At 48.8% G+C, this 17,569-nt stretch overlaps 1 protein-coding gene across 1 annotated transcript in view; it reads right to left on the bottom strand.

Annotated features, from left to right (window-relative positions):
• Positions 1 to 17,569, bottom strand: part of SEL1L3 (SEL1L family member 3) — a 142,200-nt gene that overhangs the window by 53,880 nt on the left and 70,751 nt on the right. Inside the window, exons 11-12 of the mRNA XM_075545010.1 lie at positions 8,023 to 8,142; positions 1,428 to 1,568 (exon numbers count right to left, since the gene is read on the bottom strand). Coding sequence (XP_075401125.1) covers positions 1,428 to 1,568; positions 8,023 to 8,142 — 261 coding nt within the window. The remainder of the gene's footprint in view (positions 1 to 1,427; positions 1,569 to 8,022; positions 8,143 to 17,569) is intronic.

Below are 17,569 nucleotides of genomic sequence, written 5' to 3'. Positions count from 1 at the left end.
AAGGTTGGCAGTTCGAATCCATCAGCCGCTCCACAGGGCACAGACGAGGCAGTTTGTTTCTGTCAAGATTTACAGCATTTGAAATCCCCAGGGCAGTTCTACTCTGACCTGAGTCGCTGCGAGTCAGAATCAACTCCCTGGTAACCCAGGAGGCATCCTTCCAGCACAAACACAGTCCAAGGCCAACCAAACTTTACTTTTCTAGAATTGGTAGGTTTATGTGCTTGCATTGGGGGTGGGGGTGGGGGTGGGGGTGGGGGTGGCACATGCAGCCTCTGAAGCCAGACTGCCAGGATTCCGGGTCTGATATTTACCAGTTGTGTCACCTGGGAGTTACAGAATCCTTGTGTGCTTCTGCTTCCATGTACACAAACAGAGATCATAGCTCACAATGGCACCAGCTTGTATTATATGAGTCAATGCATAGCTGTGCATAATACTCACTATCAGTAAGAGTCAACTGCTACTGTTTTGTAGAAGGCGCAGCATTTTCTAGCCCTCCGAGACCATTTGTTTATACGATCCCATTCATGGCAGGGTCGTGCCCACGGTGGCAAGGACTCAGCTGACTCCAAGGAGACACAGCAGATGGTGTCAGAAGTGGGACTTTGGCTCCCATCCTCTGTCTTCTGCACCAAAGCTCTTTTCCTTGGCTTCAGCCAAGACGTGTGTGTGTGTGTGTGTGTGTGTGTGTGTGTGTCTAAGAATGCACAACCAAGGCTTCACCACTGCCACAATTTCTACTCATACCACTCACTAACATCCCTTGCATGCTCTTCGGGTTGTAGTACCATTCTCACTTACCCTTTCTCAGGCGATTCCCCCACCATGACCATAAACTCACGGCCCGCTAAACTCCCCATTCAACCTTGTCCACTTGATGTCCTGTAGAGAATTCTTTAGAACAGCACAGAGCTCAGAGGAGGAGTGCCTTACTAATTAAGATAAGTTTTGCTTCCTTGGCTCATAGCAGACTTTAGGAGATCGGTTTAAAGTTTAAAATGGAGACATTATCTCCGGGCAATTGTTAGTAGGGGTTCATCCATCCATCCATCCAAGAGCTTTGTGGAGAGCCAGCCCAGGCTCTCAGAAGTTATTCGAGGAGAACTCTGCCTGTGGGTGAACTTGCAGCCCCATTTGGGGACTGGGGGTGGCCTTGCACCCATCCATAGCTAAGGTGGTTGCTCCGGGATACAAACTTCATGGGAATGCAGAGAGAAGGCTGGTGTCACATGGGGGACGGATGATTAACCGCCATTCTGAAGGCAGTGCCTTCGACTCTGCCTTCTTTGCAAATATCCAATCCATTAGAAGTGGCAGAGCATACACTAAGTTTCTTAAATCATAGACTTCCCATATGCTGCCAGCCGATCAGAAGCCACGCTCAGAAAGTCTGGCAGCTTCAGCAGGCACTGAGTGAGTCTTACCTTGAACAACACGATGGCGTAGTCGTATATTAAGGCCGGATCCTCTGTCTCCAGCGCCCCCTTGGCGTACCACTCAATGGCCGCCTCCGGGTTCTTGGCCACGCCTTGCTGCCCCCAGAAGAGCATCTGGGCCAATCGTTGCTGAAAGACAATAGCAATTTGGAATAATGATATCCCTGTGGTGCTTTATATAGGAAGGAACCACCTAATTGAGTGCACTTTTATATTGAGAACCAAGTTTACGGCACACATACTTTATCTTCCGCTATGAATCGACTCCTATCTCCCCTAATCCCCCATTTCCCCAAATATGCTGGGGAAAGGGTTTCCTTTTGTTCTGTCAATGAAGACATGCCAGAGCAGGGTGGCCCCAGGCCCAATCACCCCCTAGTGATTTCTTATCAAAGAACAGAGAAGATGTGGAGACCAGGCACGTGGGGACCACAGTCGCCACCTGAACAGCTGTCAACAGACAGCAGAAGGAAGGAGAGGCCCATGGCAGAACCGGTGGAGCTTCTGATTTGGACAGAAGTTTCACCTCCAGCCCTGAGAGACTGCAGTCCTGTCCTTTAAAGCTCCCTCCACTTTATCCTAGTGCACTGGTTCTCAACCTGTGGTCGCGACCCCTTGACTGACCCTTTCACAGGGGTCGCCCGATTCACAACAGTAGCAAAATCACAGCTATGAAGTAGCAATGAAAATAATTTTTTTATATAAATCATTTTATTGGGGGCTCATACAACTTATCACAATCCATACATGCATGTGTCAAGCACATTTATACATTGTGTTGCCATCATCATTCTCAAAATATTTTCTTTCTACTAGAGCCCTTGGTATCAGCTTCTCATTTTTCCCTTCCCTCCCCCACCCATCTTCCCTCAAGAACCCTTGATAATTTATAAATTATTATTATTTTATCATGTCTCACACTCTCCGATATCTCCCTTCACTAAGGTGACCGACCAGATTTTAACATTGGTAAAGCGGGACACCATTGACTGGGGGGGGGGGGGTGTCTTGATTAAAAATTTGGTCTATATGGAGCAACAAAAATTTTCATAGAACGCAAAGATAGTATTGTAATATATATTTTAAATTTCAACATAAGTACAATTTACAAATATAATACATATAAAAATCTATGTATAGTATTATTTTATTCTTTGGCATATTTCTCGTTTGAGTGAATTTTTTATAGTAGATTGCTGCCGTTGCTTAAAAGGTCATGAAAATTTTCACAAGAATTTGTTAAATCATATTTCACACATAAAATGGCTTTCAAAGTCTCAACACTTAATTGTGATTTTTCTGATGTCCACACTTTATTTACCGTAGAAAAAGCGCGATCAGTCGCAGCATTAGTTCCTGGTAAGGAGAGCGCGTATTCCACAGTTTTAGTGCATTGTTGTATGGAACATGGTTTGTTTCAAAATGATGAAATATTTCTAACCCTTTGTTCTCTAGTGTGATTTTTGTTGATGCCCAAGATTTAACCTTTTCCTTATCAATATATATATATTTAATAATGATACCTCATTAAAAAGATCACTTTTGGAAACATTACTATATGGGAAATTCTAAGTAATATAATCAAATGATTTTTGCACATCATTCCAATTAAGTTCTTCTTTTAATGTAACCCAATAAAAATGTTCAATATCATTGTAATGAACCGTCCACTCTACTAAATAATCTATGCAGTTACTATAGAACTTTTTAACGTGATTCATGATATCTGCACGATTTATTGCACCTTGTTCTTCTAGCTGGCTTATACTATTACCGATAGTTAAAGGAAGAAAATTATTTTCTAACCTCTCTTGACACTGAAATTTTAAGTTATTAGCTTCATTTGATACTTTGATTACCAAAATATTGTCAAATTCAATAAGTTTTATAGCATTTTGAAAAAGAGCTGCTTGATTGTGTATAAACTCTAGTCAAATTTTTGAAGATTCTTTTTCAAAAGCTCTTCTAAAATTCTAGGACATTTATCCTGTGATAGAGAGTAGGGTTTCAAAGGATCGTATATTTTCAAAATTCTTTTGACAGCTGGCAAAGAGCTAACCAGCGCGTTTTACTGTATCCAAGTATTCTCTGATATTCAACTTCCGCAGTTTCACAAAATTCTTTATGAATTTCAGCGCACACAGTGTATATATAGAAATAAGAATATATTTCAATAACAATATTTTCCACGTCTACGGGCAACAAATCAGCAGCTGTTTGGATGGTGTTATGCATTATGTACATTCCCTTCCTATTCTCCCGCCATTCCCTAGCTTACTGTGCGCTCTTTCCAAAAATCGGGACATTTGTAAAACGCCACAGGATGCGGGACAAATTGTTAAACATCAGGACTGTCCCGCCAAAAGCGGGACATCTGGTCACCTTACCCTTCACCCACTTTTCTGTTGTCCGTCCCCAGGGAGGGGGTTATATGCAGATCATTATGATCGGTTCCCCGTTTCTACCCCATCTCCCTCTTCCCCTCCTGGTATCTCTACTCTCATTATTGGTCCTGAGGGGTTTATCTGTCCTGCAACAAAAATAATTTTATGGTTGGAGGGTCACCACAACATGAGGAATTGTGTTAAAGGGTCACGGCCTTAGGAAGGTTGAGAACCGCTGTCCTAGTGGAAGGCCCTTGATAAGATGGACTGACACGGTGGCTGCTTCAATGGGCGCGGGCATAGGAGCCATTGTGAGGCTGGCGCAGGGCCGAGCAGTGTTCCCTTCTGTTGTGTAGAAGGCCGCTAGAGGTTGGAGCCAGCTCCGTGACACCTAACACCACCGCCACCCCAGATCGGGTATTTCTGTTACAGCAACCAAGGGAAATGTAGACAGCTTCCAAGTGGAGGCGGAAACACTGAAGGTGACCTTGCACAAATGTAAATCCTTAACTGAAGATGGAGATGTCGTGTGTGTGTGTGACTTCAGAGGTTCAGTTCCAGACCACTAAGAATGTGGTTATCACTATAACTAACACGAGAATTTTCTGGTTTCCCAAAACATACACAAATGATATTTATAGTCCATTAAAAGGAGCCCTGGTGGTGTAGCGGTTACACACTGGGGTGCTAACTACAAGGTCAGTGGTTCAAAACCACCAGCTACTGTGCTGGAGAAAGACACGGCTTTCTACTCCCGTAAAGATTTACAATCTCAGAAACCCACAGGGGCAGTTCTACCCTGTCCTATGAATTGGGATTGATTTGATGGCAGTTGGTTTGTTAAGTGTGTCATTTGGTGGTGGTGGTAAGTGCCATCGAGTTGGTTCCAACTCACCATGACCTTATGCCCAGCAGAAGCAAACACTGCCCAGTCCCGTGACATCTTCGGGACTCTTTGGTTTGAGTGCTCTGGTGCACTCAATTCATCTCATCAAGGGTCTTGCTCTTTTTCGCCGCCCCTCCATTTTACCAAGTACGACGCCCTTCTCCAGAAGACGGGTCTCTCTTCACGAGTCCAAAGGACCCAGGACAGTTTCCCCATTCTGGTTTCTACGGAGTGTTCTGGCTCTTCTTCCAACACAGATCGGTTATTTCTTTTCTACACTTTGAATGGCCTCTTGCTTTCTTCATGTAAGATGTCCTTGCTGTCTTAGTGTTCAATGCATCAAATCTGTTCTTGCGATGGCCTCCAAATGTAGGTGGGATATACTCCAGGTCGTGTTTTTATGCTCATGGAAGTGTATTCATTGTCTCCAGATTCACCCCTAACTTCTCTAGGAGCAGCCGATAGACGACCATTGTCCACAGTTGGCCCCGAGCCTTGTTTGGGCTGTTGCTACTGAGCTTCTCTTGTTCCTGTCCAGAGAGAGCCAATTGGATTCTTGTGGATTTCATCTGGCTAGGTCTCCATGTATAGTCACTATTTATGTTATTGAAAAAGAAAGTGTTTTGCATTGAAGAACTCGTGATCTGGGAAAATTTATGAGGCAATCATCAGCTTCATTTCTATCACCAAGGCCGTTTTTTCCAACTACGGATGCTTCCTCTTTGTCTCCAACTTTCACATTCCAGTTGCCAATAATTAAAATTAACAATGCATCCTGATTGCATGTTTGATTCATTTCAGACTCAAGAAGTTGGTGGAATTCCTCGATTCTTTCTTCATTGGCCTAAGTGGTTGGCACATAAATGTGAGTAATAGTTCTATTAGCTGGAGATTCTTTTATGCAAATAGCTATTGTTCTATCACAGACAGCATAGTCCTTTTAGGACAGATCTTGAAAGGGTCTTTTCCAGAATGGACGCAATGCCATTCCCCTTGAACTTGTCATTGCCAACATAGTGAACCATAAGATGATGTGATTCAAAGTGGTCAATACCAGTCCCGTTCTGCTCACTAACGCTGATATCAATCTTCACGTGTTCCATTTCATTTCTGACTTCCAGATTTCCAATTTTCCTAGCTTCACGCTTTGAACATTCCACATTCTGATGATGAATGGATGCTGGCAGCTGTTTCTTCTCATTTGGAGTGGTGGCCCATCAATAACACTCTGTGTTCACATCTTAAGGTCAATTGCACTCAGAGCAGGCAGTTCTTCCTCGGTCATTGTTTGAGCGCCTTTCTACACGACGGCCTTAACTGATGGCATTCTGTTGCTTTTAAGTGCCGCCGAGTTCCACCCCAGATCCTCTATGTGTAAGAGCCTAAAACACTGCCTGGTCGTGCACCAGCCTCGCAATTGTTCTCATGTTGAAGCCCAGAGTTGAGCCACCATCTGGATCCATCTGGTCAAAGGTCTTCCTCTTTGTTTCTGCCCCACTACTTTCCCACCAATGAGGTCCTTTGTCAGGGACTAGTCGCTCCTGATAACATGGCCAAAGCACATGAGACCAAGCCTCATCATCCTCACTCCAAGGAGCATTCTGGCTGTATAAGTCTTTCTAGAAAGACCTGCTTGTTCTTCGGCATGCCACGGGACTTTCAGTACTCTTCCCCAACACCAGATTTCAAATGCATCGATTCTACTCTGATCTTCTTAATCCACTGTCCACGTTTTACATGCCTATGAGGCCAGGTGCATCTTAAGTCTTCAACACTTTAAAGAAGTCTTGCGCTGCAGGGTGCTCCGTGCAAGGCAGCGTTTGATTTCCTGACTGCTACTTCTACGAATGTTGACTGTGAATCCGTGTCAAATGAAATCCACAACAACTTCAACTTTTACTGTTTAGCATGATGCTGTGAATTTGTCCAGTTCTGAGGGTTTTTGTCTTCTTCTTTCCATTGAGCTTCAGTCCATCGTGAAGCCTGCAGTCTTTGACTTCCATGAACTTTCAGCAAACAAGGCTGTGCCATCTGCATCTCGTAAGCTCTTAATAAGCCCTCTTCCAATTCTGGGGCTGCCTTCCTCTTGAGAGCATCCTTACCAGTGGCTAGTCCTCAGAAGCACACAGCCTATTTCTTGCTCCTAATCTGTTCGTAAAGCTCTCCAGTGGTGCGGTGTTGGGAAAGCACTGAACTGCTAACCACCCACCAACTGCTGTGCGGGAGAAGGGAAGCCCCCCTGCTCCCGGTAAGATTTCCGTGCTCGGAAACACTGTGTAGGGTCACTGCAAGTGGGAATCAACTCCCTGGCAATGGGTTTGGTTTTGGCTTTGATCCCGTTCTTATTCGGGAAGCTCTGGAAACACCTGTGCTGGCATTTGAACTACCAGTGGCCTAGCTTCCAGCATCACAGCGCCACCACAGGACAAGCTGACAGGTGGGTCATGGTGAGAGCATGTGATGGCATTCTGAGGAAGCCTGAAGTCCTGTGAGAATGGCCTCCAGGTGACACAGGACCAGGAAGTGACCACAGCCCTGGGAAAGATGGCATGGATACTCTTCCTAGATGCAGGGTCTCCACAAACCTTCAATGTGGAAAATCAAAGCCAATGACCTCTTGTGGCTGGCTTTGGCCAAGACCAGGGGAGAGATGCTCTGTGCCATTTCTGGGCAGAGGCTTGGAGAACTTGGCCTGTAAGGCCTGTGAGGCCATGCCAGGCCACATCGGAGGGTGAGCGAGAAATCAACTACTAGGGTTGCTTCAAGGCCATGGGCTGCTAACCACAAGGTTCGCAGTTCAAAAGCACTTTGGGATAAAGAGGAGGCTTTCTACTCCCGGAAAAGGTCACGATCTTGGACACCCACAGCGGCAGGTCTCTGCTGACCTACAGGTTTGAGTAATACATGGCAGGGAGTTTTCTGAGAGCATGTTACTGCATGCTGGCTGCCACGGACTAGACTTTGACCACAGTGACCCCGAGTGAAGGAGTAAGACACATCCTGCCCTGCCCCCTCCCCCAGCTCAGTGACAGCTCAGGTGGCTGTGATCTATGTTTCTTGTATGGGCAGATTTCCAGAAGAACATCACCAGTCCTTTCTTCTTAGCATCTGTTCAGCTTTAAAGCAACACAGACGCCTCCACGGACAGACAGCTGCTGGCGGTGCATACAGTGCACTGGTTAGGATCGAACTCTGGCTGCTTGCAGGGAACATAAGAGTTTTACTGGGTTGAGCCAACCCGGCCCTCTACCACAACAGCATGCCTGGTCTATGATGGCTGATGGCCTGGGAAGCTGAGCTGTGTGCTTCTCACCTGAGCCGCCGCATTGCCGCGGGTGGCTTCGTGTTTCAACCACATAAAGACGTCTCCATCTTCTTTGGTTTGTACCTTGAGTATTTCATCATCTTTCAGTCGGATCATTTCAACGTACGCCTGGAAGAGAAAAGGAATGAAGGAAGCGCAGTTACGTGATTTTGTGTCAACTTGATAATAAAAGTGTAGGGGTGGAGTCTAGCCTGTCAATCGGGTCCTAGTCTGATGGCGCCTCCTTGTAGGTGTGGCCTTCCTAAAAGGAGGGTCCTGGGAACACCCACCCCACACCCACCCCACACTCTGCCTTCACCTTCCTGTTGGAGAGTCACGCTGAGACCTGCCTGAGTACTGTGATGCTTCTACCACCATTGGATTCACAAGACTTTGCACCCACCGGCCTGTGATCTTCCAGCATTCTGCATCATTGCATGTGGCTGCGTGAGTCTCCAGAGGGAGTTATGGACTAGTATCAGACTTATGGACTGGAGTGGGACTGGACTGGGAGGTTTTCCGGATATACAATTACTTCTTGACATAAAGCCTTTTCTTATACATATACGAGTGTTACTGGATTTTCTTCTCTAATCAACCCGGTCTAACACAGGAATGAAGGGAGGGAAAGGAGGAGAGGAAATGCCCAGGTCATATGGACATGCCAAAGGCATGGCAGTATCTATTCTTAAACCAGTATTGACTCAACCCAAAATGATAGGAACCGTGGAAATGATTCGTTGAAGCTTGAAATTAATAGCTGAAACACGTCGATCTTGTAGGCAGCTCAAACGCCTTTTAAACAGACCTCACACATCCACACGAGTATTTATTCCGTGCAAAGTTTTTGCTTTGTGGGAGCAGGGCCCTAATAGATCCCACATCTACTTCTAGGGCTTACACTTGGCTGTAGTCCACTTTGGGTGGCTGACTCTGGAGTCAGATTACATACCCGGCATCCAAAAAGGCAAATTGCCACAATAAAATGATTTTTAAAACAACAACAACAACAACAAAGAAAAGGCAAATCAATATTTCTCTAAGGATAACTGTAATTTTTTAATGTTACCCCAGAGTGTTCTTATTATTTTGCATCACTAACCCCTTTTATTTCACAGCTTCAAATGACTTTTGGCAATTTTCAAAAAAAAATTATAATTAAAATCTGCTCAAGGAAGTACAGAGCCAGAACTCTCCAAGGGGCTGGGCCAGAACGTGCCTGCGGCAGCCCAGAGGACAATCCCCAAGGGGGAACTTGCAAACGTTTGAATTTGCACACAGCCTCCCAGGTGCCCGCGTCCTTTGAAGAAAATAAGGCTCGTTTTGGTGTGTCCATTTGGGGTGTTTCTCGGAAAGCCAGGCTCACTGTTTCACTGGTCCCCTCACATGTGAGAGTCGAGCAATGCCTTGAGGGGTCTAGGGGGTAGTGCACGGCGGGGGGGGGGGGAAGTGGGGGAGGCGCCCAGGCCCAGCGCAGATGGTGAAAGAATTGGATCCGGATGGTGGGGAAGGAGCCTCAGAGAATGCAAGCAGGCCTGATTTCCCTCCTGACCCTGTTTGTTTGTTCACCATGGGAGCCCTGAGAACCAGCCTCAGCTGGTAGGATTCTCAGAGCTGCCTCCTCCCCCCATGACTATGTGGCCAGAGGCCCTGTAAAGCCAAAGTCGTCAGGGGGGACCAGGGACAGAATGGTTATTTCCCCCCAGTACATATCAGAGTGGCCAGACCACAATTCTCGGTGGTCAGGGAGTTCCATGGAGCGGATATCATGCTTGATAAAGTGGAGGGGCAGCGACAAAGCAAAGGACCCTCAGCGACATGGGCTGACCCCATAGCTGGGACAACGAGCTGACACACAGGAACGATTGTGAGGACGCCGCAGGACCGGCCACGGTGTTTCCTTCTGTTGCCCCACTGGGGTCACTATGGTTGGATTCAAGTGCACCAGCCAGCCCCCATCCGATGTGACTGCGTCAGGGGCGGGATGCAGCATCTTACCTAGGCCCCTGCCCCGATCCCAAGGAAGGTGGGTTTTCCCTGCTGTGTGGCCCATGTCACCTTTGATCTTCCTGAAGACCGAAGGAGAAAGAAGGGACTAGAGACAAAGGGCTACTGACAACAAGAAAGAACAGCTGGGAGCAGAATGTGGCCTTTGGTCCCAGGGTCCCTGGGCTGGGAGCCTCCTAGACCCCGGGAAGACTGATGGCAAGACACAAGGAGATTGCCAAGGACTGTGGGGCCCTCGGAGCTGAAAGGGGACAAGAGACCTTTTTCTTTTCTTTTTTTGAGACCTTTTCCTTAAACTATGAGCCTACAGAGAGAGGAACCTTCCCCAAGAGCTGGCACCCTAAATTTGGGCTTGTTGCCGCCTGAACAGTGAGAGATCAATTTCTGTCCGTCAAAGCCATCCACGGAGGCATTTCTGTTACCGTAGGCACTCGATAACTGAGACAGGGGGCTGACAGTCCCCAGTGGGTGGTGCAAACACTTAAGCACTCCACCACTGGCTGGAAGGTTGGCAGTTTGAGCTTACCCAGAGGCCTGGTCGGAACCCTAAGAGCCCTACGGGCCGTTGTCCTCTGCACAGGCAGGGGTGCCAGGAGTGGGAGTCCACATGCCAGCAACTAGCAACAATAGCAAGCAGCCCGGTGGAGTAGTAGGTTACGTGTTGGGCTGCTAACCACACGGTCAGCATTTCGAGGGGGAGGCTTCCTGCTCCGGCTGAGATTTGCAGCCTCCGAAATTCACAGGGGCAGTTAGTTTTCACTGTGAGTCACAGTTGACCAGATGGCAGTGGACTGTCTGAACAACAACAGGGGTGGAGACACGTGTAGAGCCTTAGAAGGGACCTGTACTTAAAGACTGGTCCAGGATCTGAACCCAGCGGGGAATCAGTTTCTGCTGGAAGCCTGCCAACGGACATCAGCTCTTAGAAGAAGAAGAATACCAATTACCACAAGTAAACCTACTCTGAGCCACTGGCAGAAGTGAAGAGGACTTGAAATACCGACTTACGGAGTTCTAAGAATACAGCTATACATGGATTAACCGCAAGCATAAGGAAGGCAGTGAGCCCCAAAACTGGACTCCAAAAGACAGCTTCGTGATAAATGGAGACGAGATGGACGTCGTCAGGGATTTTATTTTACTTGGATTCACGATCAACTCAAGGATACGGCAGTCAAGGACCAAACGAGGTACTGCGCTGGGCAGATCTGCTGCACAAGACGGCTTTAGGTGTTCAAGTAGAGCTGTCACTTTGAGGCCTAAGGTGCCCCTAACCAAGCCGCAGCACTGCCACTCGCCTCATACACACGTGACAGCCGGACAATGAACAAGAAGGACCAGCATTTGGGTTTTGTGCTGGGGAAGAATACTGGAAGTACCACGGAGTGATAGAAGATCACACGACTCTGCCTTCGGAGGAAGTACAGCCAGAATGCTCCTTAGAAGCAAGGAGGGCAAGACCTTGTCTCACATACTTTGCACACGTTGCCAGGAGAGACCAGTCCTTGGAGAAGGGCATCACGCTTGGTAAAGTAGAGGAGCAGTGGAGAGGAAGGTCCCCGACGAGATAGATTAACACAGTGGCTGGAACCACGGGCTCAGGCATGGGAACAATGGCTCAGAGGATGGTGAGGGACCAGCCAGTGCTTCACTGTTGCAGCCAGTGGGGTTGCTAAGGGTGAGACTCAGGGGACAGCACCTCACAACCACTCTGGGCCAGATGCTTGGCATGGTTGCTTTTCCCATTTAATCCTCACAGGACTGGGGCCCAAAGACTACCACCCTCCAGTTCTAGGAAAAGAAAATGAAGCTCAGAGGGAGAAACAAGGAACCCGAGGTCACCTCTGTGAAGTTGGCCTTTGGCTTCTGGGTGGTGTGACTCGAGACAAGACCCTGCCCCACTCACTACAATGTCCCCTTCTCCAAAGAAGATCCCCCAATCATGTCTGCACACAAGCCACTTATCTGGATCGCTCCTTTTATAAGTGTGTGACCAGGGACTCTAGGGTCACTGTGCTCGGTGACCAGCCTGGAGTTAGGCTGGGCCTGAGCTGCCCTGATGGGGGTCTAGCTGTGGGAGGCTTGTTGGTGCTCAGCTGGAGGGTTTGGGTGTTTTGACTGAAGACTATTTCCACCCTCACTTCCCTCTCCATAGCAAGGCACCTGAGTGTGAAGCATAACAAAGTTCCTCCCAGCAGGGGCTTAGTTTCCTCATCAGTACCCCTTTTTTGAATAGGAAGAGTGAGTCTCAGAGAAGTTAAGTACCTGGCCCAAGGTCATCTATTTAGTTCTTTAAATTTAGGGGTCAAACCCAGGCAGGCTGGTTCTGGATCTCCACTCTTCATCCACGCCTCAGAACCCTGTGAAGGGCTTGATGTATCTGAGCCAAAGCACACAGCTTTCCTGGCTAATAGGGAGAAAAAAGCTTTTGTCTTTTGCATTCCTGTCCCTGGACCTAACTGTCTCTCCCTAGGGTGGGACCAACCAGCTTGGATCATTGTCCTGGAGCGGGGCGATTCAGAGTGAGCAAGAGCTCTCAAATCCAACCAGCAGGACCTGATTTCAAACTCTCCACTAGCAAGCTGTGGGTTGCGGGCCGGTGCACTGATCTGTGCCTCGGTTTCTGCATCTAGGCCACCTACTACTGCAGGCATTCTTGTTGATCCTGCAAAGCCTTGGGAAGACCTTGGTTCAAATCTAGGCTCTCCGACTCATTTGCTGTGTGGCTTTGGACAAGTGCCCTTGTGTCTCTGTGCCTTATCTGCCTGTAAAATGGGAAGTGTACTCATGCTGGCCCAGGTTTGTGTACAGATCGATTGAAAGCGCGTGTGAAGAATTTCCTCTAGTGCTAGCTCTAGTCGGGATATCTAAGGGCAGGGCCAGCTCTCCTGGGAGCTCAGGAACCAGTGTGGCAAGAGAACCTGTAATTTCACCTCCTTCTGGGCCTGCCAGACACCCCACTGGGAGCTGGTCTCTTACAGACTAGCTATAGTGTTTCGCTCCCATTGGTTGAAATCGGGGCCTTTGAGGGTATGAAGGTAAGACTGGGCACTATAGGCTGTCATGATGGAAGGCCATGGAGCCGGGCACACAAGGTCTCCGGATGTGAGATGCCATGTGTTGGTGAGGTACACATACATGTGAATGCTGAAGGGGCAGGATTCGCAGCCAAGCGATTTGAGGACTTGCTGCCGGCGGTGGGACACTGGGCACGCCAAAGAGCGCCGTAGAAGCAAGCCATTTCTATCCTGGCCTGGAACTACGGAGACACTGACTGAGCGCCAGACCCTGGGGTCACCGGGTCCGTGAAAATGCCACGCACTGCCAAAAGAACAAAGCCAAGCTGCCCTGGAAGATGCGCAGCCCGATGCTCCTTGGCAGTGGCTTTGTCTCACGTCCTCTGAGCATGCCACCAGGAGAGAGCAGACCTCGGGAAAGGGCATCATGCACAGTGGCTGCATCAATGGGTTCGAACACGAGAATTGTGAGCACGGGGACAGGCCCAGGGAGTGTTTTGTTGTGTTGTGTGGGGTTCCAGACCCCAACAATCAAACAGGTCCGGGGGTGGTTGTGCAATTGAGGGGTAAAATTAAAGAGGCATCAGGCCAGATAAGGCATACTAATGCTCACCTCTGGGTCCAGTAAGACTTCGGGAGCCAGATCCACACACAGAGAGAGATTTCCAACCAGAGTTTATATACACTCACTCAGGGGGCGCGCAAGCCCCTCTAGCTACAGGTAACCACGCAGGTAACAAAGTGGCTGTGCCCTAACCCTAAAGGTTCCTGAGTATGTAGGAAGAGTAACCTCACAACACTGCCTGGGGCAGGTAAGGGGCAGTGGCTGTCTTCAGAGACTTGGGAGCAATAGCACCTGTCTGCTCCTATAGATGAAGCTGTCTACAACACAGCAATCAAGGTAGCACTGTGATGGGAGGATGTGTGTATGTGTGTGGGGGGTGGATATTAATTAGGAGAATGTGATCGGGCCTCACCTCCAACTCACACGGGTGAAGGCCTCCCTCCACCCCAGAAATCCAGCCTGCCAGTCTTCTTCCTATGTGAGAATCGAGGATTCATCCGTAGACACGCTTCCCGTTCGATGGTTCCCGCACTGTTGTATGCAGATAGGGTCCTTACGAGTCGGAACTAACTCAGTGGCATCTCAGCAACAACAAATAAATACAAAGGCTGTGGATCAGACGGTTGTGATGTTCACGGGCTGATTCTCTAAAGTAGCATGCCAGGCATTTCTTGCGAGTCTCCCTTTGTCTGGAAACTCCTCAGAAACCTGTTCTGCACCGTAGCAGCATGCCAGGCTCCACAGCCAGATGGTAGGGGGCTGTGCCAGAGGTACGCCGCCCAGGAATCAAACCGGATCTCCCGCACGGAAAGCAAGTGAAGAGTGTGTGAGACCAGTGGTCTGAATGAGAACCCCGCCTCTCTTCCAGAGGTACATAAGGAGAAGAATGCGGAGGCTGGGGAACAAACCTCAAGGAACCAGCTATCAAAGGGTGGAGGCAGTGAGGGGAACTCATTTTCAATTAAGCCACAGAACACATATAAGCTAAAAAAAAAAAATCTTGCCGTCCTCTTTCGTTTGGACCAGATCTTGGGGAGAGATGATATGGAATGAGATTCCTAATAAGGGAGATGAAAGGATGCCAGCCGTCAGCGACATGAGGGCGCAATGAACAAGAACCCAGAAAGGCCTTCTGGATGGGCCTTTTGGTTTGCTAATTAGGGGGCCGGCTTCCCGGCTCTTCTCATTGGTTACGTGCTGCTGGTGGATTAATAGGTTTCTCAAAAAAAAGGACGTTTAAACCAACACGGGGCACCTGCTTAAACTCTCCAGAAGCCATTAATTACTCGTCCTTATGAAAACGAGCTCCGACGCGGCTCTCCCACGTGTATCAGCCCGCACCGGCTTCTCAGCTGCAGGATGGAGCTTCCCCGTTCATCTCCCCGGGTTCTGACCAATTACGCGTTGGCTTTCATAATCGTAACATTCCAGATGCCAAATCTTCAGAAGAAAAGGGACTCGTTAGCAACCCACCATTTCCCCCGGCTAATGCCTGCCGCATGCAACTCCTTTAAAGCGTAGCATCCAGCTAGGTCGGCGCTAACCCATGCAGCTGCGTCGCAAGACCAGAGAAGGGGGGGCTGCGCGCCTGGTCCCAGACAAGGGTTTGGTTTTGCTCCATAACTTCATCAATTAAGAAATGAACCCCTGTCCACCGGAGGTCAATATTTGCACATCCGACTTTTCTTGTAGTCACCAACCATTTGGAAATGGACAAGAGGCATGCAAGTGTATTCGGGAAGAATCCTTGTTTTCTGCGGGATTTAGGATGCGGTGGCAGGCGGCCTCTGGCTGGTTCCACAGCTCTGTCCGAGGTTTCCCCAGCGACGGCATAGATCTCGGTGTGGTTTACTTCTTCGCTGCTCTTGGGCCATCAGCATGTCCCTTTCCGGACACCACCCAGCCCCGGTCATCACAGGAGAGGCAGGCTTTCTGCACTGTTGATTTCTAACTGTGATCCAGGACAGACCAGACGGGGTGGGGGGTTGGGGTGATGGTGGGCCGGTGCCCGGCTAGCCACTCAGTCTAAGATTCAATGGCCGTGGCCTGGTCATGCCTGTCCCCAGGCTGCCTGGACACGGACATTGGCAGAGAATGAAGAGCTTAGGATAAAGATGAGGGCCAAGCACCCAGACACAGTCACTAACATAATGCTGACTGTTGAGGACATCTGTCTGCTCCCCCACATGGGACAAGGACCTGTTGTCTACACAGAGGTGTTAAAAATAATTTAAAAAGAGGAAGACCTTGGACGAAATGGATCAGCCTGGCGGCCGCCACAATGGGTTCAAACATGACAACCACTGGGAGGACGGTGCAGGACTGGCGCTCCTTTGGCCGTGGTACGAAGAAGGTTTGCTATGAGTTGGAACCAACTCAATGACGCCCAACAACAGTGACAACACGCAGAGCTCCGCACTCACAGTGGGGGCCGTACAAGCCCCCGGGGCTAAGACCGTGACTGTCGGTCCTTTGACTGGGAAAAGGAGAAATCACTGACTCTTGGTAAGGACGAGGGAGCCTGGTGGCATAGTGGTTATGCATTGGGTTGCCAACGGCAGGGTTAGCTGTTCAGAACCACCAGCCTCTCCGAGGGTGAAGATGACGCTTTCTACTCCCGTAAAGAGTTACAGTCTCGGAAACTCACGGGGGCAGTTCTGCCCTGTGCTTTAGGGCCACGTTGGGCCGGCACTGGCTCTGGTTTGGTTTAGCATTTGCATGGACTAGGTGCAGTGGGTGATACGCTGGCCCGACACCATAAGCTCAGCCATTCGAAAACCCCACCTGCTCCAGAGGAGAGAGCCATGGCTCTCAGCTCTTGTCATGCTTTACAGCCTTCGAGACTCACGGGGGCGCTTCCACTCTGTCCCCTGGCTTCCACTGTATTCCAGATACGCAGAACTGCACGTAGAATGGCCTCTTTCTTGTTTTTTTTTTTTTGTTTGCTTTTCAATATGTCCCAACATTAGTAATATGAAGCCCTGGTGGCCCTGTGTGGAACGCATTGGGAAGCTAAATCACAGGGTCAGGGGTTCAAACCCACCAGTCACTCTGAGCGAGAACAATGAGACAAATGCGCCTGTAAAGATTTACAGACGACGAAACCCTGTACCGCGGTGGTGGCTATGAGCCAGAGCGAGCAGGTGGCAGCAGGTTTGCTCCCGTTTTGTTTTGTTTTCAGTCCTTCGCAGTAGGTCCTCTGGCAAGGCGGCAGTGCGTAATTTGTGAATATCATCATTTTCAGATGTTCAATGCTACGATTTACAAAGACATCCTCTTGCTTATTAGGAGGCTTGAAGTCTGTTCCCACTCAGCATCCAACAGAAGGAAGCCCCACCCGGTCCGGTGTCCCACTCACAATCGTGGCTCTACGTGAGCCTGCTGCTGCAGCCACTGTGTCCGACTGTCCTGTTGAGGGGCTGCCTCTTTTTCAATGACTCTCTATTTTACTAATCAATAATAATGAAATCCAAAGGGAAAAAAACACCCCGAGCAATTTAGAAGCAACTTAGAAGTTGTTGGGATGGAGAGGGCTACCCGTATCTTAAATCCTTTTATGAAGAGAAAGTCCGACCACGGATCGAGGTCCTCCCACAGGGTGTGGATCCGAATTACCCAGAGGCAGCTCTCCTTTGATGCTTACACTGTCCCCCCCTTACCAAAGGAGCCCTGGTGGCTTCGTGGTTACATGATGGACTGAGATCTACAAGATCCACAAGTTCAAAACCACCAGCCACTCCTCGGGAGAAAGACCGCTTTCTACTCCCATAAACAGTTACAGTCTTGGAAGTTCACAGGGGCAGTTCTACCCCATTCTACAGGGTCTCTATGAGTCGGCATCAACTCAATAACAGTGAGCTTGGTCTTGGTTTATCGCCTTTACTAAGCAGCTGTCGGTGGCGCTGTCGCATAAGGGTTGGGCTGTTAACCACCAGGTCTGCAGTTCAAACCCACCGGCTGCTCCGTG

Source organism: Tenrec ecaudatus, chromosome 3 (genome assembly GCF_050624435.1).
Source record: "Tenrec ecaudatus isolate mTenEca1 chromosome 3, mTenEca1.hap1, whole genome shotgun sequence".
NCBI classification, from domain to species: Eukaryota; Metazoa; Chordata; class Mammalia; order Afrosoricida; family Tenrecidae; genus Tenrec; species Tenrec ecaudatus.
Note: the sequence above shows the minus strand (reverse complement) of the source record. Positions and strands in the feature narration are given on the sequence as shown.